This window comes from Phyllostomus discolor, chromosome 7 (genome assembly GCF_004126475.2).
Source record: "Phyllostomus discolor isolate MPI-MPIP mPhyDis1 chromosome 7, mPhyDis1.pri.v3, whole genome shotgun sequence".
Lineage (NCBI taxonomy): Eukaryota > Metazoa > Chordata > Mammalia > Chiroptera > Phyllostomidae > Phyllostomus > Phyllostomus discolor.
Window position 1 is genome coordinate 128,645,544 of NC_040909.2, and position 27,377 is coordinate 128,672,920.

Genomic DNA, 27,377 nt, shown 5'->3' on the forward strand with positions numbered 1-27,377 from the left:
TTCAAAAATAATTTTTTGAATCTCATCTAATAGCATAATTTGATATAACGAAGAAATAAGGTTATAGAAATCTTAGTCTAGTGAATTTTTTTAAGTTGTGTTTTTCTAAAATAGGCTTTAAATTTTATTTTATCTGTTTATTTATTTTTGGTGTAACTCTATGATTTCCTCTTCAACATTTTCATTTAAAGTTTTTGTTCCACTTATCTGAAATCTGAAACAGTATCCCTGGGTGTCATATTTCTGTCCCCTCCCACCGTCCCTTTTAGCCTCTTGGAGACTCAGCCTAATTGCTTGCCCTTACCCACCTGTTCCCCTGAGAGGGCAGCCCTGGTTCCCTTCGCTGCGAATCTGGCCAGCCCTTGGGGTTTCTCCTTCCCTGGGTGCTTATTCCGTCCTCTGCTGTTCGTGCAAACAGCTCGAGTGCCTCCTCTGTTTCCTGACTGATCGATAGTTGTGGCACCTTTTGTGCTTTAGTGATGAGCTCTGTGTGTTAAATGGGCTGTTTAGAGAATTTTTGATGATTTTTTAGAAATTATGTTTAAAAAAAAAGTCTACTTATAACATTTTCATTGCCCCTTCTCCGTAGGATTTTTACTTTTTTAGTGTAGAAATCAATTTGAGGTAATTCTTCTTATTAATTGATCTCTTTTACCTTGAATTTCCATTATTCCCATCAATACTTTTAACATCTTGTTAATGCTGTTTCTTATTGTATATTACCTTTTGCCAATACATGTTTATTATATTCTTGCACACTTACGTTCTGTTTTCCTGAATTGTATTATTCTTACCTCATCTAGTCTTTTTTCAAATATTGCAAGTTGGAACATCACTTTTACACTTTATAGATCTATATTCTTTTTTGTCACATAGTCTTTCTTGGGAAAGCCTATTAGTGTGAAATTTAGTTTTTAAAATACTTTCTTAGCTATCTTTTAAGAAGCCTCAGTTTGATTAAACTTAATTGGTTGGTCTTATTTAATGCAAATCTAGTTTAGTTATTTCCCCCGTAGACCTGTCCGTCCGTGTTCTGTGTTGTTTCTGGGATGTGTGTGTTTCTGCATACCAAACAGGTGGCAGACTCGGGGTCAGAGATCATGCATGAGAACGTGAGCCCAAAGAAGGCAGGGGTTTTGTTCGGTGCTCTGTGCTCATGGCCTGGACGGGTCCTTGCACACAGCACGGAAGAGGGGCTCAGTAATTCCTCATTGAACGAAGTAAAGCTGTGTACTCAGCAGTGGTGAACAGCTTTGTTGAGTCACGTGCTCTGTTGTCCCTTGTAACCAGTGGTACAAAACTGACCAGTGTGATGAGAATTAGAGGCACAGTTGGTGACCATGCATTGGAGTACTTTACTGGATGAAGCAGACTATGGATCTTAGAGGTCTTGAAGCACCCTATTTGAATCATACGTGGGACATATAATTTATACAGTGGTGTGATTTAGCATTATTTGGTTTCTAAAAGTGTTAGTTTTACTTGGGGTCATTTCTGTCATCTTCAAACATATCGTCAAATGGAAAATCAATAGAGATTGGGGTTAATAATTTGTTTTGGTACTACCTGGGCAAATTTTTGATTTAATGATTTTGATGTCTTGATATCTCTAGTATTTGGTTATGTATTAGAATGAATGGCCTAAGAGTGGTGTTTGTTGAAAAACTTTTCTCTTGGTTTAGGTTCAGAGCACTGGCGAAGGAGAAGCACAGAGATACTTTGACCACGCGCTCACTCTGAGAAACACGATACTTTTTCTTCGTCATAATAAAGATTTAGTTGCACAGACTGCACAGCCAGACCAGCCCAATTATGGTATGAGCTATATCCTTGATTCTGCAGACATGATCCTATGGAACTTCTGAGAATTTAAATAGGTCATGCTCACTTAATTAATCATCATTTATTTCGTACATTTTGTGTAAGCACATTGGACTTAGAGCCAGAGGCTCGTTTAGTGAATTTCTTTGCTTGTTGCTGTTTCTTAACCTTATTTTACTTTTTCTCCTCTTATGTGCCACTGACATTTGTAGTATTTAAATCTTATTAGTACCAAAAAAATGATTGGAGTGTTAATCTGTTTAAGTAGCTGGATGGAATTTAGAACAGGCATCTCTTCTGAGGGGTGAACAGATGCCAAAATTAATGTAGGAAGCATAAAATTTCAAGAATAAAAGATTCCATTGTATAAAAATAATAAACAAGGGTTTCATATTCAGATACTGCTGAAATATTTATTGACTAAAGTATTTTACTTTAAAAACTAGGCAAGAGAACAGTAACCTCTTTTTAAAGAGTAAAAGAAAGTAGCAATTTTAATCAGTTGGTGAACCCCAATGTGGCTGTCACCTTGGGGTGCAGTCTCAGTTTTGCGACAGACTGGCAGTTCCCAAACTTGAGTTGAGCTGAGGGGATCAGAATTCAGGCCCCGGTGCCACAGGCCCTGAGTTGTGGGTGGCGGGAGCGCAAGTGTTTGCAGAGTCTTTTCAGAGGTGCGGTGACCCGAGCAGCAGTGCGAGAGAGCAGCAGTGCGAGAGAGAGCGCCAGGGCAAGAGATAGCACCAGTGTAGGAGTGTTTGGCTCGAGTCCTGGACGTTCACAAGCGTTGCATCTCAGGACTTTGAATTCTCCGCACCACTGTAACATTTGATTTCACACATTCTTTCACATTTGTAACCTTTTTTGTCTTTTATGACTTTTTTTGAGAATGTAGTATCTTTTTGTTGGTCTTACTGAAAGTTTCTCACTTGGGGTGTATGTGGTGTTTCCTTGTGATTAGATTTGGGTTATGCATTCATGTCCAGAATATTGAGTAAGTAGTGTGTCCTTCTAAGGGCATGGCGTCTGGGGGCACATGATTCCCACCTGCCCCCTATCGTGATGCTAATTTTGATCGCACAGTTAATGTGTTTTCTGATTTCTGTGCTGTTTACTTAACTGTTCTCCTCCCACCCCACCCTGCAACTAGTAAGCAGTCTGGGCGGATACTTTAAGATGATGTAAATATCCTGCACGTCATCCGTGTTTCTTCTAGATTCGGCACCCTTTGCTGATTCTTGCCTGGATCACCCTTTAATTTTTTTTTCTAACTCGAACAGTTATTCCGAACAGTTATTTGACAGTTGGGACTAGGCATTCTTTTATATTCTTAGTATGGATTAGTCATTCCTGTCTCTTAATTATTTTGTGATACCAGTGTCTCAGATTTTGCCAGTGGGATTTCCTTCCAACTGGCTCCTTTCTCTTTGTGCCATGCCTCCATCTTAAAAAAAATTTTTGAGCGATATTTTACTTTCTGGCAAAATAATTGTGTCTTGTACTTCTGCCCAGTCCCAGATCAGACTTTCTTTTTACTGAAGGCATGGTGTTACATTAAGAATCTGGCCCTAGTTGCGCTTAAGGCTTCTGAGCCTTTTCAGCATGCCACACATTGTTTTAGATGCATCTTACTTGAGGGTTAAACACTGGAACCCGTCAAATCTGGTGCCTGCTGAGTAAATTCATGCTGTATGGACCAGCTGCAGGGAACTCTTGCTGGACTCAGAACCTGGCTGTGCTGCTCTTTGTAGAGACTGGAAGTCGGGGGAGGGAAGCCCACAGCTCGCCTGTGGCACCCAGGCGCTCCTAGTTTGCCGCTGCCCTGGAGCGGCTGGGCGGGACAGGAAGACGGGGAAAACAGGCAGTTTGTTCAAGTAAAAGGTAGCCTAAAGAAATACCGGTAGACAGTTATCTTTTTAGACCAGCAATAAAGGCGATTAGCTTTAAACCTTAAAAGTATCATCTTAGTGGTCCCTTAGGAAATTTGGCATTTTTAATATTCCGTCTTAAAAATTTTTTAATCTAAAGGTAGATAATCAGTATTTTGTTTTAGACATTTTTGTTTCATATTGTCAGTCTTTCATTCCCTGTGTGTGCTTGGTCATAATTCAGGTTTTCCTCTGGATCTCTTACGCTGTGAAAGCCTCCTTGGCTTGGACCCCGCGACTTGCAGCCGAGTTCTCAACAAGAACTACACGCTGCTCGTGTCCATGGCCCCCCTCACCAATGAGATCCGGCCCGTCAGCAGCTGCACCCCTCAGGTAAAGGCCACGTGGATGGAGGCTGCCGCTGCTGTTTCGTTTTTCTCGTGGTGGCTTGAAGAAGATCGCTAACCGTCCTACGGGGTTCATTCTCGTTTGCAGACACCATGTTCAAGTCACTGGCTCGCAAAGCAGTTTTGTGTTTTATGCTGTTGTAAGATGTTGTGTTCAATTTGTGAGGTGTAATTGGTGCGTTTTATTTGTGTATCATGCAGTGCCTTGTGACATAGTAGATTCAAGTTTTCTTCTTGAACGCAGTCTTGTAAAGAATGTTTTTGGATGCTGTGAGAAGGGAGTCTGGATTGCCTTGAGGGATAAGATTAGTTTAATTAGGAAAAATGAAATGTTTTAGAAATGGGGCTGTGATACTACATAAACTGAAAAGAAAAGATAGTACTGGAAAGGTAGAACTCTGGTTATCTTTAAAATTTACTTGTGAAAATGCCTTCCAGTTTTTACTTAGCAAGGACTTTGTGGTTTGTACCATTTTCAGAGTAGGGTTTATGTCGCTCTGTTTCAGTGTTACATCATTTCCTAGGTAGTGTGCAGGGGTTCACGGTATAGGAGAAAGGAAGGGATTCCGGTGCAAGGCTGATTTTGTTGCTCGTGCCGATCTAGCTGTCTTCGTGAGCATACCCTCCCCCACATCTGTCCTCTGTTCACCTGTGGTTGTAGGTTTGCCTTTACCAGCCTCTTTTTATAATCCCTTGTGTGCCCCCTCCAATCCCACCCATTCCACACTTCCTCCTATTCTTGAACGCAACCTCTAGGCATAGTAGGAATGCATGAACTGTAAGTGAATGGGAGGAGAGTCCTTTTGGGAGAAATTACTAATAATAGTAATAATGAACACTTTGATACAGAGCTTACTATATACCAGGTACTATTTTAAACTTTCATTTATTTTACTTTTATTTTAATTGTTGTTGCAGTACAGTTTTCTGTCTTTTACTCCCATCCCCGTCCACACCCCCAGTCCTCCCTACCTCCCTCCCATTTCCACCCCCCCACCCCAGTTTTTGTCCATGTGTCCTTTATACTTGTTCCTGTAAACCCGTCTCCTTTTCCCCTAAAATTCTCTCCCCTCTCCGCTCTGGTCACTGTCAGCCTGTCCTCTATTTCAGTGTCTTTGGTTATATTTTGCTTGTTTGTTTTGTTGTTTAGATTCCTGTTAAAGGTGATATCATGTGGTATTTGTCTTTCACTGCCTGGCTTGATTCGCTTAGCATAATGCTTTCCAGCTCCATCCATGCTGTGGCAAAGGGTAGGAGCTCCTTCTTTCTTTCTGCTGCATAGAATTCCATTGTGCAAATGTACCACAGTTTTTTGATCCGTTCATTTACTGATGGGCATCTAGGTTGCTTCCAGCACCTAGCTATTGTAAATTGTGCTGCTATGAACATTGGGATGCATAGGTTCTTTTGGATTGGTGTTTTAGTGTTCTTAGGATATAATCCTAGCAGTGGAATTGCTGGGTCAAAAGGCAGATCCATTTTTATTTTTCTGAGATAATTCCATACTGTTTTCCACAGTGGTTGTACCAGTCTGCAATCCCACCAACAGTGCACTAGGGTCCCCTTTTCTTCACAGCCTCTCCAACACGTGTTGCTTATTTTAAACTTTTTTGAACAACCTGACAACATCCGTGTGAGGTAGATATTTTATTGTTTCCTCACGAAAGAGCAAAAGGAGGGCACAGAGCGCTTAGGTGACCCTTTTGAAGATGATGTGGCGAGGGGATTCAGGCCTTAGTGGCCTGCTTCAGACTCCATTCTCTTAATTGCAGTGATAAGATGTACTTCCTCCGCTACAGCATAAAACTGAAACTGTTTGGACAGAGCATTTAAAAGTTATTTTCATAAGGTTGATAGCAGTTAACATTTATATGTTATTAATGCTTAATAGCAGCATTAGCTGTTACTAAGAGTGTACTTGGTCAGCTTGTGAAATTCGGCTTCCTTAGGTGTTACCACTTTGCTTTACCTGCTTTCTGATTACAGCATATTGGACCAGCTATCCCAGAGGTCAGCTCTGTCTGGTTTAAACTGTACATTTACCACATCACCGGGCAGGGACCACCATCCCTTTTGCTGTCCAAAGGTACCAGGCTCCGAAAACTGCCAGATATATTCCAGGTATGTTGTATGAGATTTGTTTAATTATTTTTGAGTAGGGTAAAAATTGGTTAGCGGTTTTAGAGATAACTTTCTTAATTTTTTCCCCACATTTCTGAATGCCATTTTGTCTTTCTTTCATTCATTTCTTTCCCATAGGGTTATGATCGATTACTAATAACGTCTTGGGGCCACGATCCTGGGGTGGTTCCTACATCCAACGTGCTCACGATGTTGAATGATGCTTTAACGCATTCGGCGGTTTTGATTCAGGTACAGTTGCTTCATTTGAAACAACCCATTTTGGACTTTTATTTTAAAGCTTGTAATTTGTATATCATTCTGCTGCATTGCAGTTGGATGTCAGTAATTTGGAATGCTTAAAACTGAAACACGAGGAGTCAGACCTGGGTTTCATTCGTGGCCTTTGTCTGGCAGTACACGAGTAGCAGGAGCCACATGGACTGCAGAGTCCAGCCTCACCTTCCATAACCCACGTGGCTGTTCTTTTCTTCTAAAAATAGCTTTATTGATGTAGTTCATGCAGCAGACAGCTCACCAATTTTAGCTGCACAGTTACGTTTTTTGGTATAGTTAGTTCCCCTAACTCATGTTTTCACTTTCTTGCTAGGTCAAATGATAAATCTGTGTTTAGTTGTTTAGGAACTTCCCGGCTGTTTTCCAAAGTGACGGCATCATTTTACATCCCTGCCAGAACTAGGCATTAACTGACTCTTTTTTACTGTAGCCGCCCTGTTGAGTGTTTAGTGCTGCCTCGTTGCAGATGGTGTGTGTCGTGAGCATGTCGAGCACAAGGCGTCTGTGGGACATTTGAGTGGTAGAGATATGTGGGTAATTGAAAATATTGTGAAATTCTAAGGAGAGGTCGAGCAGGAGGGATTGATTTGAGGGCAGCATCAGCACGTAGGTGGTAGATGGAACCATGAGGGCGGGCACATTAGCCCCCAGGGGAAGCGTGGGGTAGGAGCAGCAGTGGGTCATATCACAATGGAATGGGTTAGACTTGGGCTCAAGTCAGACTGCCTAAGTTCTGACCTTGATTCCACCACTCACTAGTAATCTTGGGCAAGTTAGATGACCTCTTTGAACTTGAGTGCCTTCAAAATGGAGATGACAAAATTTTTTTTATAAGATTGCTGAAAAGCATGAGATGGAAAATTTACATGAAATGCTTAGCCCGGTGTTTAGCACATAAGATCTCAAAAAATCTTGGCTCTGCCTGTCATGGGAATAGAAGTAGGGAGAACGAGTTTTAAAGTGTTTGTTAAGGAGTTTTGCTTTTGCTAAAAAAAGAGGGTCTTCTTTATTAAATTCCATGGAAAATTATCTCACTGGAACTTAAAACAACAAAACTAAGATTTTGATTAAAAACATGCTTTTGCCCTGGCTGGCGTAGCTCAGTGGATTGAGCGTGGGCTGCGAACCAAAGCATCGCAGGTTCAATTCCCAGTCAGGGCACATGCCTGGGTTGTAGGCCACGGCCCCCAGCAACCGCACATTGATGTTTCTCTCTCTCTCTCTTTCTCTGTCCCTTCCCTTTCCAAAAATAAATAAATAAAATTTTAAAAATGAAAAACAACAACAAAAAACCATGCTTTTATTATAAAAGTGTTTAAATTATAAGTGTATCAATGAAATAGAAGCAGGGTGACAGAAATATATTCAAGTTATTATATGAACTAATTAAAGGAGTGATTTTTCTCTGAAATTACTGTTTTTTATATCATAATATCTTGAATTTGAATGATGTATGGGTCTTTTTCAAAGGGAAAAAGTATAGATCTCCAGTGTTAACTTAAACTTTTTATTATAATGAAACTACACATAAACATAAAATTAAACTCTTTATGCTTACTGTCCTTGCATAATTGTGAAACCAGATTTAGAGATTAAATACAAAAAAAACTTTAACAAAATTCAAATGGACATGAATTGAATGTAATGGATGAAACTATATTATTTGTAACATTGGAGTGAGGTGGTTATACTTGATATTTTTTAAATTTAATTTTTTAATTGATAGTGTAGTCACATGATTCAACAATGAAACACTGTTGAAAGATGTACATAGAAAAGTGTAATGGCTCATCTAACACCACCTACCCCATTCTCACTCCCCTCTCTCTCCAAATTGTATCCCCACCCTTGTTAGTCCCTGCCGTGCCTTCTGGGGGTCTTGACGCACATGCAGGCGCTTACACAGAGACACCTCCATGCTTTCCCACTTCGCCACTGGAGGGAGAGCTTTCCATTTCGGTCTTTAGAGAGCTGCTGCTCTCCTTTTTGGGGGGCAGCTGAAAATACATTCATGAATTTATTTAATCAGCCCCTCATTGATGGGCATTTTGTTTGCTTCCAATTGTATATAATTATAATATTGCCACAAGTAATTTTGAATATCTGTCATTCGGTGCAGAGTTTTGAGTGTCACACTCCTAGTCATGGTATGGCAGGGGATTGTGGGGATCTTTCAGCACTTTGGTTTCAGAACTAGTGCACTTGATCTCTTTCAGTGCCCCTGGCTAGAACATGATTGACCTGCTAAATTAGCCTCCTTTTAAAAATTTAGCCCATGCACTCAATTTGAGACCCATCGCCATATAGGCTCATATATACTTGAGATTGTCTCTGCTTGTCGGAGAAGAACAGAAAGTTGTTGAAAGCACTTGGATGGAGTATTAATGTGGAATGTACCACCTCATGGCACGGTCTTAATTTAGTGTTTGAGTATCTGTTGCTGCAAATGCAGGTTGTTTACATACCTGTCAACTTGTGTTTCTTCATGTTTAGGGACATGGCTTGCACGGGACAGGAGAGACTGTCCACATCCCGTTTCCGTTTGATGACACGGAACTCCAAGGAGGTATCTCACTTCTGATTTGTATCCATTGGACTTCTTTATCGTTAACCTTCGTCACCAGTTCGGTGAAACACATAGCAGGAGATGAACACTGAAACTTCTGGAGCTCCAGGGCCCACTTACAGTCTGTTTTAAAGGGTATTGGCAAAAAGTACTTTTCTGCCACGTGCCTTTTCCCGCAAAGAGCGAATAGAGTAAGGCTCACTCAGGACCTTTGAAGGAGCACTGGTCTGTGTTTGAGATGACGAGAGGGAGTAGGTGTCTGCCTCGATGAGAGGCTGGGTTTTCTGTATGTTTAGTCTTTGAGTTTCCTTTTATTGTCGATTTATTTGAAGTAAGTCATCGGGAAGATTTTATACTTAGAAAGTCGAGTTTTCCCCCCACAAGGTTACACAGTGGTTTTCTTTCAGGGGCTGTTTCAGTTCCTTAGAAGTAGGTGCTGACGGACGTCCGTAACCTGCCTCACAGCCTCCAGAGCGCTGGCGTGGGCTTCCTGCGTCAGCTTTTTGTTTGTTTGCTTGTTTGTTTATTGCTGTTAAATTTTATTTTTGCCGTTTGAGGGGACTTGAGTGGGTTGCAGTTTGAGCTAAATTACGCTGCTTAGAATCAAGGGAGGAAAGAAAAGCCCTGTGCAATGTTACCTCGTTCTAGAATCGGAAGTGCAGTGTAGTACTTGATAGAGATGCAGAGGGTTTCTGTAGAAGCAAAGTCAGTCTTCCTTTTGTCTGACATAGAAGATACCTTTTGTGTGTTGAATACTGAGAAAACATAGTCAAAAGAAAAATACCATCATTAAAACTTAATGTATCTTTAAATAGCACTTGTGTTTCCTACTCCGTGAAAAACTGCAGTTCTATAATCTATTTTTCTGGTTTTTAGAGCCATATTGCTTGGATTTCAAGAGAACAAGGAATGGTTTGAGTGATTTAACCTATGTTAATGTATATAAAAACTTACTGTTCTTTTAGAATGTTGATCCTCACTGCCCCGCCCCCAAAGTGGGGAAGGGCAGAGGATTTTTATAGATCTCGGTGTGGGGCTGAACTGCAGGAGCCTCGCGTTTGAGTTAAGTGCTCTCCTCTGGCTGTCGTGAGCAAATGTGTACACAATTTAGAGAAGGGACTTTTTCTTCCAAAAAATAGCCACTTTTCAGACAGGAGTGCTTGTCTGCAATTAAACTTTGTATTTAATCCTCTGATAGATACTTCATAAAATCTGTGGGAAAAAATAATTGTTCATCTGAAGATACAGAGTGATCTCAAAATCTATAAAATGTCAAGAACTCATTGATAGATCTCCTGCCTTGGGAGATCACTGTGTGAATTATAAAAATAGAGAAACCTTCATATTTGGATACACATCATCTTCCTCTTTTCTGAGTTTCACATATTTATAAGAGCTTGAGCTAACACTTAATTTATTAGGGATATAATTTCAAGTATGTAAGCTTTATTTTCAATAAGGGTGATTTTACTTTGCTTAAATTTTTAAAAAGTAAGTGTATCTAATAAATTTCTTGGTAGAAGCCCACCAAAGGAGCATTTGGGGCAGACTAGAACCACAAAGAGAAGGCTAGAGAATGTGCCCCTAACCGGCTGTGTTTGCTTCCTCCGCAGGTGATGTGTTCCGACACAACACGCGCCCCCGGAAGGCCGCAGATGTGCTGCATGCGCATGGGGCCCTTTTGTGTTCGCAGATGCTTTTTCTTTTTCCCATTAGAATCAGTCTTTTAGATGTAAGTGTAAAGGTAGTTTAAGAGCTGTGGTCACTTACCATTTGCTGTCGCTCTTTGTTCTTAGAGTTCAGCCGTGCCAACATGGGGGTGCACAGCGCGCTGCAGGTGCTGAGGGGCAGAGTGGACGTGCGGCACTTCTGCGGGTACATCACCATGCTGAATGCTTCGAGCCGCCTCGCAAGCAGGAAACTCAGCGATGCCTCTGACGAGAGAGGTTAGCCAGGAGTTGGCTTCTTTGAATTAAGATCATTGGTATTGAGTTGATCACAGTCTTAATATTGAAGAGAGAGCTTTGCAGGGTGTCAAACTGTTTAATACTTAGTGGTTTTCACCGGAGTGTGAGAAAACACCCTGTGGCGCCGTTTGGACAGGTCCCAGGTGTTCATTCGGGCGGGGAGTGTGCTGAGAGCGCAGGTGAGGGTGTGCTGTCTGTCCGGGGCAGGGACGCGCGTGGTCCTTCCCTTGAGCCCTCTGCTGTCCTCTCTGTGTTTGTTTTCAGTTGGGCTCCCCTGTGGGACAACGGCTTCAAAATTCTGGTCTCTTTGTGCAGATGTTTCCAAAACAGAATGAACAGTGCTTCTTTCAGCCTTTCTCTCTACCTGTCAAGGTGCCTTCGTGTCAGTGTCCACCCTGTCTGGGTGCCGTCCTTCTCCTTTCCCTGCTGTGTCCAGTGGTTCCCGGTTCTGGGAACAGGCTTTAGAAGTGTCTCCCGTATCCGTTCTCCCGTCTCTCCTTGCCAGTTCTCCGGTTCTCCGAAACGCCGTCCGTTCTGCGTCCTGGCTCTGGAAGCAGCCGAGTCTGCTCAGCCTTCCTGGCCGCCGCCGCCTCCTTTCCATCCCCAGTCTCCTGCATATGGATGATGGCTAGTTTTCCTTAGCGACCTTTTTCTTTCTTTTTAACTTAAATTTTTATCTTCCAGTCACCTTTTCATGCTTACTCATTGTTTCTGCTCCAGCATAATTTGGCTTGTGTGTGACCGTGGTTGCCATGGCGCCAGCTCTGGTCCACGAGTCTAGGAACCCTCCAGTTCAGTAGTCTGTCATCAGTTGACTCCGTTCCTTGAGCCTCCTAGTTTGAATTCCTGAGAAATATTTATTGCTAGCCATCCAGTGGATTGGATTGGCTCCCTTTGAGCTAGGCGTTCATTCCTGGTCCGTTTACCTTTGGTCAGAAAATTTGGATAACTTTCTCTCTTTTTTTTTAATAACATAACAGATTTTCGTATCTATTGTTGTGCAATAGGTAATTTTCAACAGCTGACTGCCAAGTATCACAGGGGCCTTTTCCAGAGAAGTTGGCTGTGGGTTAGGCAGTCATTGCAAAGCTTGTCTGCTACAGCTGCCACGTTTTATTCTGTTCCTTCCACAGATGTTTACGGAATGTCTGCTTGGGTGCTGGAGACGTTAAATTTGTAAGACCTAGAGGGTGATGCCCTGGACAGGGAGACAAGCAGTGAGTCCGCTGCCCGGCAGCGTTAGAAGGCTGAGACGGGGTCTGTTTTAGCTTCCAGCGCTGCACAGGACGGAGGAGGCACACCACAGCCCAGCGCGGCTGTCGGAGCAGGGCTCTCGGAGAGCGTGACGGCTCAACTGAAGTTTGAAAACGGAGGCGTTCCCTACACAAAAGATGGTTGTTGTTTGTTTGGGGGATAGCAGCCTTTCAGGCAGAGGAAATCAGGGACTAGAGCAGCTTGTGTTGGCCCGAAGAAAGGACTTACTGGGCAGCGGATGAAGATGAGAGTGGAGAGTGGGTGAGATCCAGGAGCATGTTATGTGCTGAAAGACACGGGAAGTCAGAGGAGTTTGAAGAGGAATGGTGTAATCAGACTACACATTTCCACGGGGATAGAAATGGCTTTAGTAACGATCCGTCTGAAAGTCTGAACTTCTCCTCTGCCCTTCGAATCCTTACTTCTTTAGGCTAGGGTTTGACAGCCTCGGCCCTGTTCATATTTTGAGCTTTGTTGATTTGTGGCATCCCTCGGTATCTATCGGTAGCATCTCTGTTCCCGTCTATGACAAGCAGACCTGTCTGCAAATGTTGCCTGATGCCTCTTGGGGGACAGACCTGCCCCCGGGTGAGAACCACTGCGTTAAAGCTAAGGCCTGTTTATTGTTTTCCGTTGCCGTTTCTATTGCCTGAATCCTCTCCTATGTCAGGACTGATGTACTAACAACTCAGACCAACTGCCAGAGCCTTAATGTTGTGCCTGTGCTCGAATTGTAAGGTGAACCTGACCTGGCTTCCGGCTCGGATGTGAATGGAAGTACGGAGTCGTTTGAGATGGTCATCGAGGAAGCAGCTTTAGACTTGGCAGCTAAGCAGAACTCCGGTGAGGCTTTAGAAATTATTTGCAATCTTAGACTAATTTCTAAGGTTTAACTCTTTTGTTAAGTCATTTGTCTGCTGTTATCCATAATGGACCTTTTGATAAGAATTTTCTAAGAAACACTTTTATGTATGTAGAATAATAACATAAAAGTATGACCTGAGAATTATGACAAGTTTCATTTTTCCTGTTAAAATTTTGATTAATTCCTCTCAACTTGTCGGTATCTTGCAGTTTGGGTAAAAGACCACTTTGAGCATCTGGTGAAAACAGTACCTTCTGCTCAGGAGTGTGTCCATACTCACAAAACACCTCTGTCTGCTTCCGAGCGTCCCTGGCAGCCCCGCCCACCCACATTCGCTCCCCTGCTGGTCAGGCGCTGGTGGGTGGGGGGTCCCGGTGAAAACCCACGGGCTTCGGTCCAGAAACCGGGGCCGGTCACGGCATGTAAATGTCGGTGTGATTGATGGGTTCATGTGTCTTTTGTAGTTGCCACAGCAGAAGCAGACTGGGTTCCTCTCGAGCTGTGCTTTGGAATTCCGCTGTTCAGTTCTGAACTAAACCGGAAAGTGTGTAGCAAAATTGCTACCCATGGCCTCTGCAGGAAGGAGAGGTGAGGGTCTATATTCATTGTCATATTTTCATCTGCAGGACTTTTAAGTCAGCAACAGTTGCCGTATCTTTCTTTTACTTTGCACATGAACCTAGTAACTGTCTGTGTATGTGTGTCGATTGAATAAAGGTTGCTAGTTTACGGGTTTCGCTATATTTCCAACATGACTTTGGTACCTCGGAAATTAGGCACGTGGAAACATTTTGGGCACGTTTTGGTTCATTATAATTGTATTTACTGAGTTACCCATATTTGGTGAGGGTGTGGTGAGCCGGGAGTGCGTACATGAGGGTGTGAACCTAGTTTTTTAAAATATATAAATGTCTGTGGAGAGTTTTGGGGGGGATTTCTCTTACTCTTAACATACCCACTCAAGTTATGTTAATAGTGATTATGTCTTGTGGTGGAATTATGGCTGATTTTTGAAATTTTCTTCAATTATTACCTATTTACATATTTGAAAAGTGTTTTTAATTTCAAGCATTGATGTTATGTTAAACATCTAAGACTTCCTAATTGCTATGTTTCAAAGTGCATAAATTTTTAATTAAAAGGGTTTGAATTAACATTTATATTTGCTAACAGCTTAAGCTTTTGTAGCAATACATTTTAATTTTGGTTATATATGATGTTTTATTTCAAAATGGTCTTTATGTACTGTTATGCCTTAATATTAAAAGAAGGAGAAATTTCATTGACAAGAACTGTTGAGATTGTTTCTTTAAAATTTTAATGTGGTTAATCATCTGTTGTGTGCATATATAAATGCATTTAAATTACTAAAGTTAAACTCTTGTTGGATATTAGTCATTGTCATTATATTTGTTCTAAACTCCCTCCACCCTTTTTTTCAGCCTCCAGAACCTCTTACATTCCAGTAGAAAGCTCGCTCTGCATGTCCTTAACTTTGTTCACTCATTCCAGGTAATGACAACCCAAGGATCTAAATGGTATTCGTATAGAGCTTTTTATGCAAAACATGTCCATGTTTGTTTTGAGTCTTCACAGCAGTGAGACATGAAGTAAGCGTTGAGTTTATAAAGGAAGACCCTGAGATTCAGGGCGCTAACTGACCTGCACCTGGTTTCGTTGGCCGGGTCTGGAGGGCCTGAGCTCAGCACCAGCGTGCTCAGTGGCTGTTACAGGCCGGGCACCCTACGGGCTCGGGGTCAGGAGTCTGGGCCCCCGTAAGAACTGCAGCAGGTCTGCGTCGTCTGCAGTGGTGGAAGCCAGTGCTCTAGACCTTCCTCGCCCTGTGTCCTCCCCCGCCCCCTAGCCCTCCCCTCCCCCCTCAAGGGAGTGACCGGATGCCCTAGACCTGATCTGTAGATGAGCTTCTAGGATGGAGTAGTTGTTCAGAATATCTGACCCAACATTATGAAATCATACTGTGGAGTTTTGTTTCAGTTATTCTTTTATTCTTTCAATAAATACTTGCATCTGTGCTATGCCAGGCCCTTTACCAGGGGCTGGGGAAACAGTGATGTCTAAGACACTCACGGAGCTTGTAGTGTTGTACGAGACGCTAGTCAAGTAAACGCTGAAATACGTGAGCGGCTACAGATCCAGGAAGTACTTGGAAGGAGCCAGACTCCTTCAGATCTGATGGCATCCCAAGGCGGACCTATTTTAAGTAGGTAGAGGCGATACACAGTCTGAAACCTAAAGGATGGGAGAACGTGTTCTGGGCAGAGCCTAGCAGGTGCAGAGGTCCTGTGCCAGGAGAGCAGAAGGCCGGGTGGCAGAGGCCTCGCGCGGGAGGGGCGTGGCGAGAGGGGGAGGGAGGGCCTTCCGGAGTGCATTAAAGAGTGGCAGTGTGTGCTGAGTGCAGAGAGAACCCTTAAAGAGTTTTAAACGTAGTGACACTGCTTCTGACGAACAGTTTTCAAAGGTTAGTTATTATTTAGGGAGTAGACTAAAAATGAACAAGCCTGGAAGTGAGGTCAGTTTGGAGACCACTGCACTCGTCCGAGTGAGAGGCATTGCTGAACTGAGCGCCGTTCTCCACTAAAACAAGACGAACGGTGCTGCGTGTGTCCGTAATGAAGTCTGTCGATTACACACGCATACTGTTACGCCAATAAGTTGTGTGTGTAGTAAAACACACACAAAAATAGAAATGTTTAGAGGGTGCGGTAAATGGATAGAAGCTTCCTAAAATTTTTGTAGCACCATACCCGTGTTGGCGGGAGGACCCCACTGTGGGGCCCCCTGGCCTGGACTGCAGTGGTGGCTGTGGCGAGTGAGGAAGGTAAACTGATTTGGGACCCATCCGTGTTGGAGGTAGATTGTCAGGCCCTGGTGGTTAGTTAAAGGTGAGGAACAGGTGGAGGATGTGGCAACAAGGAGAAACATGATTGAGTCTCACGTTTCTGACTAGCTTGATGCGGGGAATGGGGGAGGCTGGGGAGGAGCAGATGGGAGATTTGGGAGTTCTGTTGGGGACATGGAAGGTATAGCATGTGCGTGCTACGTCCCCAGGCAAATGCCAGGTGCGTGTTTGAGCCTGGAGATCTGGGGAGAGGGCTGTGCTAAACACGAGAGTTCGAGACCCCGGGAGCGGACAGGTTGTTTCAGTGCCTAATGCTGTGTGAGGGTGTCTAGACACTGTCTAGTTCTAGAAGCTGTCTGAGAACTAGCTTTTTAAATCCCACAGTCTCATAGCCTGTTATTTCTATCTGTATCAAAGCGCTTATCGTAATTGAACTTGTATTAGTTGTTTTTGCATACATCAATACCTGCCATCAGCTGTTTTGGTTTTGCATGGTAGGTCTCTGCAGTCTCCATTAGGGCTTTGCATTCCTTAAACATTCCTTGGGTAACCGGGGTCTGTTTTCTCATTGGCTGTGCTGAATAGTTTGGTCAGGCGCTGAGCAGACTCTCTCTCATTTCTTGGTCTTCTAGGAGGGTGCTTCGACGCCGGACGTTCACGCAGAGGCCAGCTTCCCGAGTTTGCTCTCCCAGCCCTCCTGCGCCGACCTGGGAGTTCCACTTCCCGCCAAGAACTTGATATTCAAGGACGGCACCTTGTCCGAGTGGCGTGGACGCTCACCTTCCACACTTCGCGCTGCTGATCTCCACGTGCAGTGATTTGGTCCCACTGTTCATTGCCGCTCACACTTCCTGCCTTTTTTCTTTCTCAACGTTAGCTCCATAGTGCCAGCCACTGAAAAGTGTCTCGCTGCCGCAGTGCAGTCCATGCTCACGTGGTGTCCAGGTTCCGGAACATGTCCGTGTTTCCTGAAGGTTTCCTCGTCATCGCACCTCCTCATGCGACGAAAAGCTTTTTAGCAGCCTGCACTGTATTTTTTACCTTGAGACAATCGACATTTCTTTTATAAAACTGAAGATATACTTTATAGGCTTTATGATGACTGTTATGTTTATAAGCAGTCACTATGAATATTGCAACGGTAATTTTGTATGTTAGTTTATCGAACATAATCTTGTTTAATTTTATATTTTGTTACCTACTCTTTAGGGGATTATGGGGAGATGAACTTAAGTTCATCCTTGGCACTTAAAGTAGCAAAACTATAAAGCGGTGAACAGCCAACATCGAGAGAGGACGTGATGGGGCATTATGGATCCCGTGGCTGCCTGGAAACGGTGTGTGCGGCGGACTTGGGCCAAGGTGTGCGCGTCTTCAGTCGTGCACAGCTTCACCTGGACCTATACGGGCTTAGCCCCGCCTCTGCGTTGGCATCTCATGAGAAGCTTCGGAAGACATTCTATTTTTAAACAATGTTTCTATGTGAACTTCTGTCATCACTCACTTCGGGCTTTATATTTTGATAGAGTCTCTCTGGATAAATAGAATTTATTTTCCATTCTCGTAGCTGTGGCTGCTGCATATTTTCACTGTGATTTATTTTTTGTTTCGTTAATTTTACCAATGAATTGGTATGAAATTGAATTTGATAGTCTCTAACCAAGGTTTGCGATTTTAGATTAGAATTATATAATAGAATCATTAAGGCTATGTCTTCTGATCACAATACTTTAGTGAAAAGCCTACTTTGAAGACATATTCTTAGGCAATTTGGATCTTAAATTTATGTGAATAGTTTGGGAGGAAATGATAAAAATGAGTAATTTCAAAATGTTTCTGGAGTTACTGATTTTTTAGTGTCTCAAATGTCAATTAGAATAACTGGAATCACTTTTTAGATTTTTCAAGCTACCTTGGGAAGTGTGTGCAGTGTTACAGATTAGTTTAGCTGTTCTCATAGGGGAATACTGGTTTGCTAGCTTAAAGCTGTAACCAAACTAACTGGTCAAAGAACTTACTTCTAAAACACTTAAAGCATTAGAAAATTTGGGAATGTTAAACCTAAACATTTTTTTGCTGATAGTTTTTGTTATTTATAGAGCTGATATTTGTGGATTTTAACATACTTCTAGAAATATATGCCTTTTAGAAACTGTTCACATAGCTGTGTGCTCAGTAGCGTGGCCCGCCTGTGGAGCTGGGTGGTCTGGCGCAGGCTGACCAGGGCGTGGGCCGTGCTGTGTTCAAGGGAAACGCAGTCAGCGTTTCATTTTCTACTTTCTCTTCTATGTGGTAGAGACCAGTGTATGTTATAAACGTTTGTCTATAAGAGGAAATATACATACTGATATTAAAATAATTTCTATGACTGTGAATCACTCATTTATTTTTCCAATAATTGACATTGTACATTCCTAGTGCTATTAGGTATGTATGTGACTTTTATAGATTTTCAGTTGAAAGCTGTATTTCATTTGATCAGGGCTCTTTAATCTCATTTTCATTTGCTTTGTTTGAATTAACTGGTCATTTTATTTATTCCTGTATTACCGATCTCAGCTTCCTGTAGTGACATATACACTAATGATGAGTCAGACATTTGTGGTCGTTGGCAGTGAACCCAGTTGCTGGTGAATTTAAAACTTAAATGTGGATGTGATTTGCTGCTGCATTGTCCTTGAGAGATGATGGGGGAAGAAGGAGAACCTAGTAATGATCATGGATTTCAGGGAAAGTACTGACAAAGCATGCGGCCGGCTCTGGTTTCTCCTGTGGGTGAGGAAGGCATCTGAGTCCTGGCCAAGGACCCCCATTAAGGGGGTCGTCTGCATTTGGAGGGCTCTCAGCAAGATCTGAAGTCCGCTTCATGCTTTGTCTGTGAATTTGGCTTTGTTTCTTTCACATGTCAGCTCATGTAAGGATGCATCTCTTAAATCTTACGTAGGTGTTGATCTGTTTCAACAAAAAGTAAGTTTAAAACATAGCCTTTATTATTTGCCAAAGATGATTCGTGAAATAATTTTCATCTAATTTTTCTGCAGATGCTAAATTTCATTAGCTTTGGCTACCTCCCATTTCTTCCCCCCCTTCATGTAGCTTAAACCGTAGCAGACATTCCTTAGAAACCAAGAGGAAAAAGATACCAAAAAGGACGTAGATTAGAATTTAGTGGGGTACACTTCCACTCTCACGCGGGCCTGCAGGACTGCAACTCTGTGTCATTAAAGACAATTATCATCTGATTCCCTTGATTTCTTTCTCTTCAAATATGTAATCAGATGATTTTGTATTTTCTTAAGTATTCGTTTCTTTTATTGGATGTTTCAGTTTTCTCTGCCAGTCATCTTTCCCATTCATGTTCAGTGTTTCAAATACATTTGTATTTAAAGACTTTAAAGTACCAAAACTGTAACTAAGTACAGTGGACTGTTTTCTGGTATGATGTTAATATTATACAATGAAATGTATAAAGTGTTGTCAATTTGATTATTGACTCATAATATGTTTACAAATAAACTGTGGTGTTGATCAAGTTCTTGAGAAAATGTGTATCATCTTCTGTGAGTTCCTTCCTTCACTTTCAGTACACCGTGCCGTACAGTTGAGAGATGTTCCCTGCGCCTTGCCTGAGCCTCCCCACGTGTTAACACCTTTCGTGAGTGCTGGCACGTCTGTCCACACTCACAAATTAACACCGACGCAGCACCGTTGACTAAACTACAGGCTTGATTTGGTTTTCACCCGTTTGTCCACTAATGTTCTTCTCCTGTTCCAGGATCCAGTTCAGGATACCACGTTGTGTTCATTTAATCACTGACGCCTCTTTAGCCTCCTCCAGTCTGTGACAGTTTCTCAGTCTTCTGTGACCTTGACACTGTGAAGGGTACAGCTTAGTTATCTGTAGGATGTCCCTCCATGTGGGCTTGTCTGATGTGTTCCCGTGATTAGACTTGAGGTGATGGGATGTCAACAGCGTTGTGGGGGGTGGTCCTCCTTTGGTTTAAGGTGGCGTCTGCCAGCTATTTCCACTGTACAGTGACTTCCACTTTCCATAGTTGTTCTTTGGAAGTGAACCTCTAACTCTAGCCCACTCAAGGGGAGGGGGCAATATTTATATATAATTGAAACTTTTTCTTGAAAGTTTGTTTCCCCTATTTATTTATTTGAGCATTTATTTATATTAGTATGCGATCCTGGCTATTTATTTTATACTTGAGGTTAAAATCCAATACTGTTATTATTTTGTTGCACAAATAGTTTTAGCTTTGGTTATTGCAAACACTTTCTGATCCATCCCTAATTTCTTTTGACATACCCTCATCTGTTATGTTTAAGGCCGCATTATTACTTTGTAGAACTACAAGTATTATCTGGCCATCCACCCAGAAACGAGCTATTTCTTCTAGAAACCCTGGTTCTTTTTATTGGGGAATGGTATTTAGAAACCAGAATCTGGGCATTGGGTGTGCTTGTTGCTCCTGTTTTCATTCCTCTCCCGTGAAACAAACTAAGAGATGTAAACATGTGTACTTACCAATGCGTAGGCACCTCTCTGTATCATTTCTACATCTGTCTATCCATCTAAAGGTAAACTGACTCTCATCCAGCACCACAAGGCTCATTCTAGTTTGCCTCTTTGCTTATTTGTAACTTCTTTCTCTGATAGTGAGAAACCTGGCTCCTTTTAGCTGCGACTTGCTTATTTGTTCAGCCCCAGGACACTTACAGAGTGGTTTCGGAGTAGTTAAGTGCCCCTGTGATAAACAAATTGACTGACTCGAGTATAGCAGTGAAGTACATTTTGTATCTTCAGCCCTATACTATCTCCCCAAAACACCATTTTCCAAGTAACTTCATTCAGCTTCTTTTATCCCCCGCTCCCTTCGTTGAGGCTATGTGACACATTCTGCAGAACATGCATTTGTCACACCCTGCCTTCCGTCTGTGATCTCTTGACATCCGGCTGATTTTTTCATACAGCAGCATTCACTCCGTTCCAGCTCCAACAAAGGTGCCGGCTGTCTCGGTGCTCACAGAACAGTTCCATCCCTCTAAACAGTCCCCTTGGTGCTCAGCTCCCCACCCCGGCAACTACGTTTTCCATTCCCGTAGTTCTGCTCGTTTTCCAGAATGCCATATAAGGGGTGGAATTGTACAATTTGTAGTCTTTTGAGTCTGCCCTTTCTTGCATACCAAAATACATTTTAAATTCATCCACATCGTGTGAATCAGCAGCTCGTTCCTTTCCATTGCTGAGTACTTCATTGTATGGATATGTTAAGGCTTGGTTATCATTTCACATTCATGTATAGGTTTTTAATGTAAACACGATTTGTTTTGCTTAGGTAATTACCTAGGAGTGGATGGGGTTGCTGAGTCTTTTGGTAAGAGGATATTTTACAAGGAGCCACCAAACTGTCCTCCAGAATGACTGTGCCATTTCACGTTCCCGTGACAGTGGTATCGTGTGATTGGAATGTTCATTTCTGCGATGACAATGATTTTGACCATCTTTCCATGTGCTGATTTGCCATCCAGATACCTTCTTGCATGAAGTGTGTGTTCAGATGTGTTGCCTATATGAAAAAAAAGATGAATTTTATTGTTGAGTTTTAAGAGTTCAGTATAGGTCCCACCCTGGATGATGTGGTTCACTTGGTTGGGACATCGCCCGGTAAACCAAAACATCACGGGTTCGATTCCCACTCAGGGCACATGCCTAGGTTGTGGATTTGGTCCCCTGGTTGGGGAGTATACTAGAGGTACCTGTTCGGGGCGTGTACGAGAGGCAGCCGATGGATGTTTCTCCCTCTCTTCCCCTCTTTCAAAAAAAAAATGAATAAGCATGTCCTCAGGTAAGTATTAAAAAAGTTCAGTATAGGTTCTGGATATAAGACCTTGATCATAGATGTGTTTTACAGACTTTTTCTCCCAGTCTGGCACTCCACAGTATCTTCTATAGAACAAAAGGTTTTAATTTTAACGCAGTTTAGTTAGTTCGTTTTCTTCTTGAATGAATCGTGCTTCTGATGCTGTGCTCTAGCAGCGCATCCCCGAACCCAGGGCCCTGCAGATTCCCCCTGTTCTCATCTGGAAGTGCTGCAGGTTTATGTGTAGGTCTTCCATCTGTCTTGAGCTCATTTTAATGTATGTTACATGTGTCAAGGTTGGTTTTGGCACGTGGCCATCCAGGTGATAACACACCTTTCTGGAAAAGGCCGTCCTCTCTCCATCGGATTGCCGGTACACTTTTCCCGGAAATCCCCTGATGGCAGAGTGGATGGGGGGTTGCCTCAACGGAAACGGAGTGACTCCAGTGACCATAAAGCATTTTTTTTGGAGTGCTAGAAATGTTCCACAATCGGACTGTGGTGATGATTGCACAACTCTTAAGTTTACAAAAAAAATTATTGCATTGTATACTTAAACAAATTTTATCCTGTGTAAATTATACTTCAATAAAGCTGTTTTAAAAACTCAGTTGGCAGTATTTGTATGGGTCTGTTTCTGGGCTCTGTTCTGTTGCATTGATTGATGCGTCCTAATACCCCACTGAACTGAGAGAGTGTGAGTCTTCTGCGAGTCTTCCATCTCTTTTTTTCTAGAGCTTGTTTTGCTTCTTTTAGCTCTTTGCCCTTCCATGTTTTAAAACTAGCTTGGCAATATCTGCACACAAGCTTGCAGGGAATTGAATCAAAATTATGTTGAACCTATAAATCAAATAGAGGAGAACTGATACTCAAATAAACATCTCCATTTGTTTATTACCTCCTCGCTGTAACGCAGGAGCTTTCTCTGGGTCTGGACAGTGTTCGGTGTCTGTAATAATGGTACAGGCATGGTACACGGCTGTCCCTGGCTCGGGGGGGGGGGGGGGTCGAGAGAAGGAGCCTCGAGTGTCCTGCCCAGGCCTGGGGGGCGTGGCTACCAGATTCTGGGAGCCAGGACCGGAGGTGGGGTCAAGCTTTCACCTGACCTTTCTCTTACATCTGTGCCTCATGGCACCTCAGCCTTTCGGAGTCAGTTTCCCTTTAGTACCCTAGCTGAGTGGGGGAGAGGTGGGATTGGGGGATCCAGTGCTCTTTTCTTTTATTTTTTTAAGATTTTATTTATTTATTTTTAGAGAGGGAAGGGAGGGAGAGAGAGCGAGAGAGAGAGAGAGAGAGAGAGAGAGAGAGAGACATCAATGTGCGGTTGCTGGGGGTTATGGCCTGCAACCCAGGCGCGTACCCTGGCTGGGAATCGAACCTGCGACACTTTGGTTCCCAGCCCGCACTCAATCCACTGAGCTACGCCAGCCAGGGCTCTCTTTTCTTTTTTGATATAATCATATTAGTGTTTTTTTTTTCTTTCGCCCATCTTCCTAAACTCATCCCCGTTGGCAACCAGCAACTTGCTGTTATCTGTGAGTCTGTTTCCGTTTTCGGTAATTCATTTGTTTTTCAGATTTCACGTATAAGTGAAATCATATGGAATTTGTCTTTTTTATGATTGATTTTATTTAGCATACTACCCTCTAGGTCCATCCATGTTGTGAACGGCTGGATTTCATTCTTTTCATGGCTAAATCATAGCCCAGTGTGTGTGTCTTTCCCACATCTTTTTCATCCACTCACCTATGGAGGGACACTTAGGTCGCTTTCATATCTCGGCGACTGTAAAACTTGCCGTGGCTATAGGGGTGCATGTGTCTTTTCAAATTAGTGTTTTTGTTCAGGTAAATATCCAGAAGTGGCATTGCTGGCTTTTATGGCTGTTTTTAATTTTTTTAAATAACATCTTTTTAAAAAAAGATTTTATTTATTTATTTATTTTTAGAGAGGGAAGGGAGGGAGATAGAGAGAGACAGAGAAAACATCAATGTGTGGTTGCTGGGGTCCGTGGCCTGCAACCCAGGCATGTGCCCAGACTGGGAATCAAACTGGCGATCCTTTGGTTTGCAGCCCATGCTCAATCCACTGAGCTGCACCAGCCTGGGCCGGCTGTTTTTTATTTTTTGAGGCATCTCCATACTGTTTCCCATGGTGGCTGTACCAAGCTACAGTCCCGCCAACAGTGTATGAGGGTTCCCTTTCTCCACGTTCTCACCTCCATTTGTTGTTTGTTGATGTTTTGAGGTGGTGGCCATTCTGACTGGTGCGAGGTGGTATCTCATGGTTTTAATCTGCATTTCCCTGATAATGAGTGACACTGAGCATCTTTTCGTACGTCTTCGCCCTCTGGATGTCCTCTTTGGGGAAGTGTCTATTGAGGTCCTCCACCCGTTTTTAATCGGATTGTTCTGTTTTGGTGTTAAGTCATGTGAGTTCCATGTATATTTTGGATAGTAACCCCTTATTGGAACACCACTTGCAAATATCTTCCCCCATTCAGTAGGATGGCTTTTTATTTTGTTGATGGTTTTCTTTGCTTTGCAAAATCTTCGTTTGATGTAGTCCTGCTTGCTCATTTTTGCCTTTTGTGTTGTTGTCTTCGCCCAAGGAGACATACCCAGAAAGAGATTGCTAAGATCAATGTCAAAGTGTTTACCGCCTTTATTTTCTTCTAGAAGTCTCATGGTTTCAGGTCTGACATCCTTCAATGTCTTGAATCCATTTGAGAAGATTGCTGTTGTGTTTGTTTTTTGTACGTGGTGTAAGAAAGGGGTCCAGTTTCGTTCTCAGTGCACTTCACGATGAACTCTACTTTCCCTCCTCTGTCTGCTGTGCGGGGCCGTCTGTGCCCCACCCTCTGCCGTCCACCCTCCAAGCTGCGGTTTGGTTACAAGCCTCTTAGGGTTAGCGGTGATCGATTGTTTCTCCTTCTCCACGTGGTGTTAATGGGTGGTTGCCAAGAGAAGGGTGGAATCTGATCATTTAAAATACAAAATCCTCCCAGCCTCATCCATTTTTTTACCTTAGGTGTCAAAGAATGCCACCCTCAGAAGAAGCCCCCGTGGTGGTAGAGGTTAGGGCAGGAAGGTGCTGCAGTTTAAAAAGTTGGCATTCATGTGGGCTTATCCCTGTCCGTCTCTTCCTTCTCCTTTACGAGAGTAGCCATCTCCTCTCTCTCTCTCTCTCTCTCTCTCTCTCTCTCTCACACACACACACACACACACACACACACACACACACACACGTTCTTGCTCAGACCTGGGCTGGGGCTGCCCCGGAGAGTGAGGCCCATCCCGTAGGGACTGACAGCTGGGGGCTGCCAGATGACCACCCTCTTTGCAGCGAGAAAGCGAGTCCGTTCTCGAAGCAGGATCTGAGGGCTGCATCTCTGTGCCTGTTACGTTCGCTGCAGGAAGCCGGGGTTAAAGAGTCCCGGTCCAGCTCTCTGGAGTGTTGGGACTGGGACTCCGCCAAGCCCTGAGGTTGACGCTCCAAGCTCCATGCCGGCTGCCGAGGCTCCGCTCCGCCTGGGGGTGGCAGTGTTTCACTCCTTAACCCTCCATGCTCTCTGGGCAGCCTCCACCTGCGTGAGGACATCACAGGTTTTCTTTTGGGAAGACTAAAACAAATCGGTGGTTACGGAACAGTCATGGGGGGGGGGGGTGTCAAGTACAGCGTGGGGAACGGAGTCAGTAATCCTGTAAGGACTGCTGTGCGTGGCGTCAGATGGTCACTGGAGATATCAGGAGGGTCACTTCCTAAATTATGTAAGCTGGGTTGCACACCTGAAACTAATATTGTACCTCAACTGTAATTGAAAAATAAAAAACACTTTAAAAAAAGAACAGAATTCGTTTATAGTGTGCCCCCCCCCCCCCCCCCCCCCCCGCCGCGACTTCACCCACCGCCTCCAGTCCTGCTAACTTTGGTCAAGTTCGCCTGGAAAACTGCTTTGGGAACATCAGGATGATTATGAACTGCTTTCCAGAGAGAAGGGGAGAGGACGGGGAGGAGGCGGAGGGCGGGGAGGGGGTACGGAGCGTCCTGACATCCCGACGATGGTTTGGTTCCCGGTTCCCTCGCCCGCCCGAGGTCACTGGGCTTGCCCTCCCGGCTCCTGCAAGTCCTCTCCAGCTCTCTGAGATGCTCCCGCACCCTTCCAACGCAGCCCCATTTTGGCCTAAACTTTTAAATTGGGCCAAAGCCTCTTGTAACGAACTGAGAGGGTTCTTTAACACCCTGAGGCATGAAAGGAAAAGAGAGAACGGAGATTTTCCCTGCCCTCCGCCTCTGCCACCAGCCCAGGTCAGCACCCTTTCCTCGGACCTGGGTGTACTGCTGTTCTCGTCCTTAGCACACCGCTCTGGAGTGCACGGGAGCGGAAACACGCTTGTCACAGTCCCCACTGTGGGGACGTTGCTCAGATCACCAAATGCATTCCATGTAGCAACCTCATGACAGTGGCGTCCTCACGCCACGAAGGAGAAACCAATGTCCAAGTGGGTCAGTGAGGTGCCGAAGGTGGCAGCTGCTATGACGCCCTACCTGGCCTGTGTGACTGACACAGCCAGGCTGCGCCCACGGGCTACCCCCCCCCCCGCCCCCGCCAATGGGTGAGACCAGGGCTGCAGATGACGGTGGGGCTCCATTCCCCTCTCAGTGGGGGAGGGGGGGAGTAGCGCTGGAAATACAACCGTCACTAAGTCCCCGTCTGAAGAAGGCCAAGAGAGGCACTGTAGTGACTGGTCCCTGAGAAGCTGGACGGGAGGTGAATGCATCACAGGACCCTTAGTCACACACGCCATCCACCCCTCTGCAAGCGTCGTCACCTGGAGAGGAGGGCCGTGCAAGTGCTCGCAGTTCCCCGCGGGAATGCGCACGTGGGTGACGCGTGTTCCTGAGGGTGTTTGTCTCATACGTTTTCAACGGTGTGGGTCAATTTTGTTATTGAAATTGAGGTGTTCTTCTCCCGTCCATCCGCCCCCTCCCCCAAGTAAGGAACTATTGTCTAAATAGACTTCACTTTACTTGGGAACAAATGCACCAAATAAATATATTCCCAGTCCCCATTGTTTCTTTCTTAAGTCCGAGTGAAAACCCAAACTACTGCACATCTGCAAAGGGAAAAAGGACTGAAGAGGATCTTCTGTGTGTGGATGGATCTGGAGGGTCGTTTCGTAAAGACTTTCATGCACAGCACGTCCTGTAGGGGTTGGCTTCGGAAAACTGGCTGCCTTGCAGCCAGAGCTCAGCTGTTTGGGGCAGCACGTCAGAGACCCTCGCAGCCCATGTCTAAGACCGGATTCGCGAGTCGTTTAGGTGGGCTGGTTTGCACGCAGTCTGGAATGGAAGACCCAAATAATAACGTCTTCCTTGTTCTCGGTTTCTTTCATCTCCAAAATGATTAATCGACAAAGGGGAAGGCGAGAGTAAGCAGAGAGCGTGGGCTGAGGGTTTAGGGGGCCTGGGTTCAAACCACGG

The 27,377-nt window shown here is 43.9% G+C and overlaps 1 protein-coding gene across 2 annotated transcripts in view; it reads left to right on the forward strand.

Moving 5' to 3' along the window:
* The window catches only part of FAM91A1 (family with sequence similarity 91 member A1), a 36,955-nt gene extending 17,397 nt beyond the window's left edge, over positions 1-19,558 (forward strand). For both annotated transcript variants that reach the window (XM_028533926.2, XM_036031395.1), the window contains 10 exons: positions 1,683-1,815; positions 3,931-4,079; positions 6,080-6,214; positions 6,353-6,466; positions 9,005-9,077; positions 10,874-11,023; positions 13,037-13,141; positions 13,628-13,751; positions 14,606-14,675; positions 16,656-19,558. In XM_028533926.2, coding sequence (XP_028389727.1) covers positions 1,683-1,815; positions 3,931-4,079; positions 6,080-6,214; positions 6,353-6,466; positions 9,005-9,077; positions 10,874-11,023; positions 13,037-13,141; positions 13,628-13,751; positions 14,606-14,675; positions 16,656-16,841 — 1,239 coding nt within the window. In that variant the 3' untranslated portion in view covers positions 16,842-19,558. The remainder of the gene's footprint in view (positions 1-1,682; positions 1,816-3,930; positions 4,080-6,079; positions 6,215-6,352; positions 6,467-9,004; positions 9,078-10,873; positions 11,024-13,036; positions 13,142-13,627; positions 13,752-14,605; positions 14,676-16,655) is intronic.
* The last annotated feature ends 7,819 nt before the right edge of the window (positions 19,559-27,377 follow it).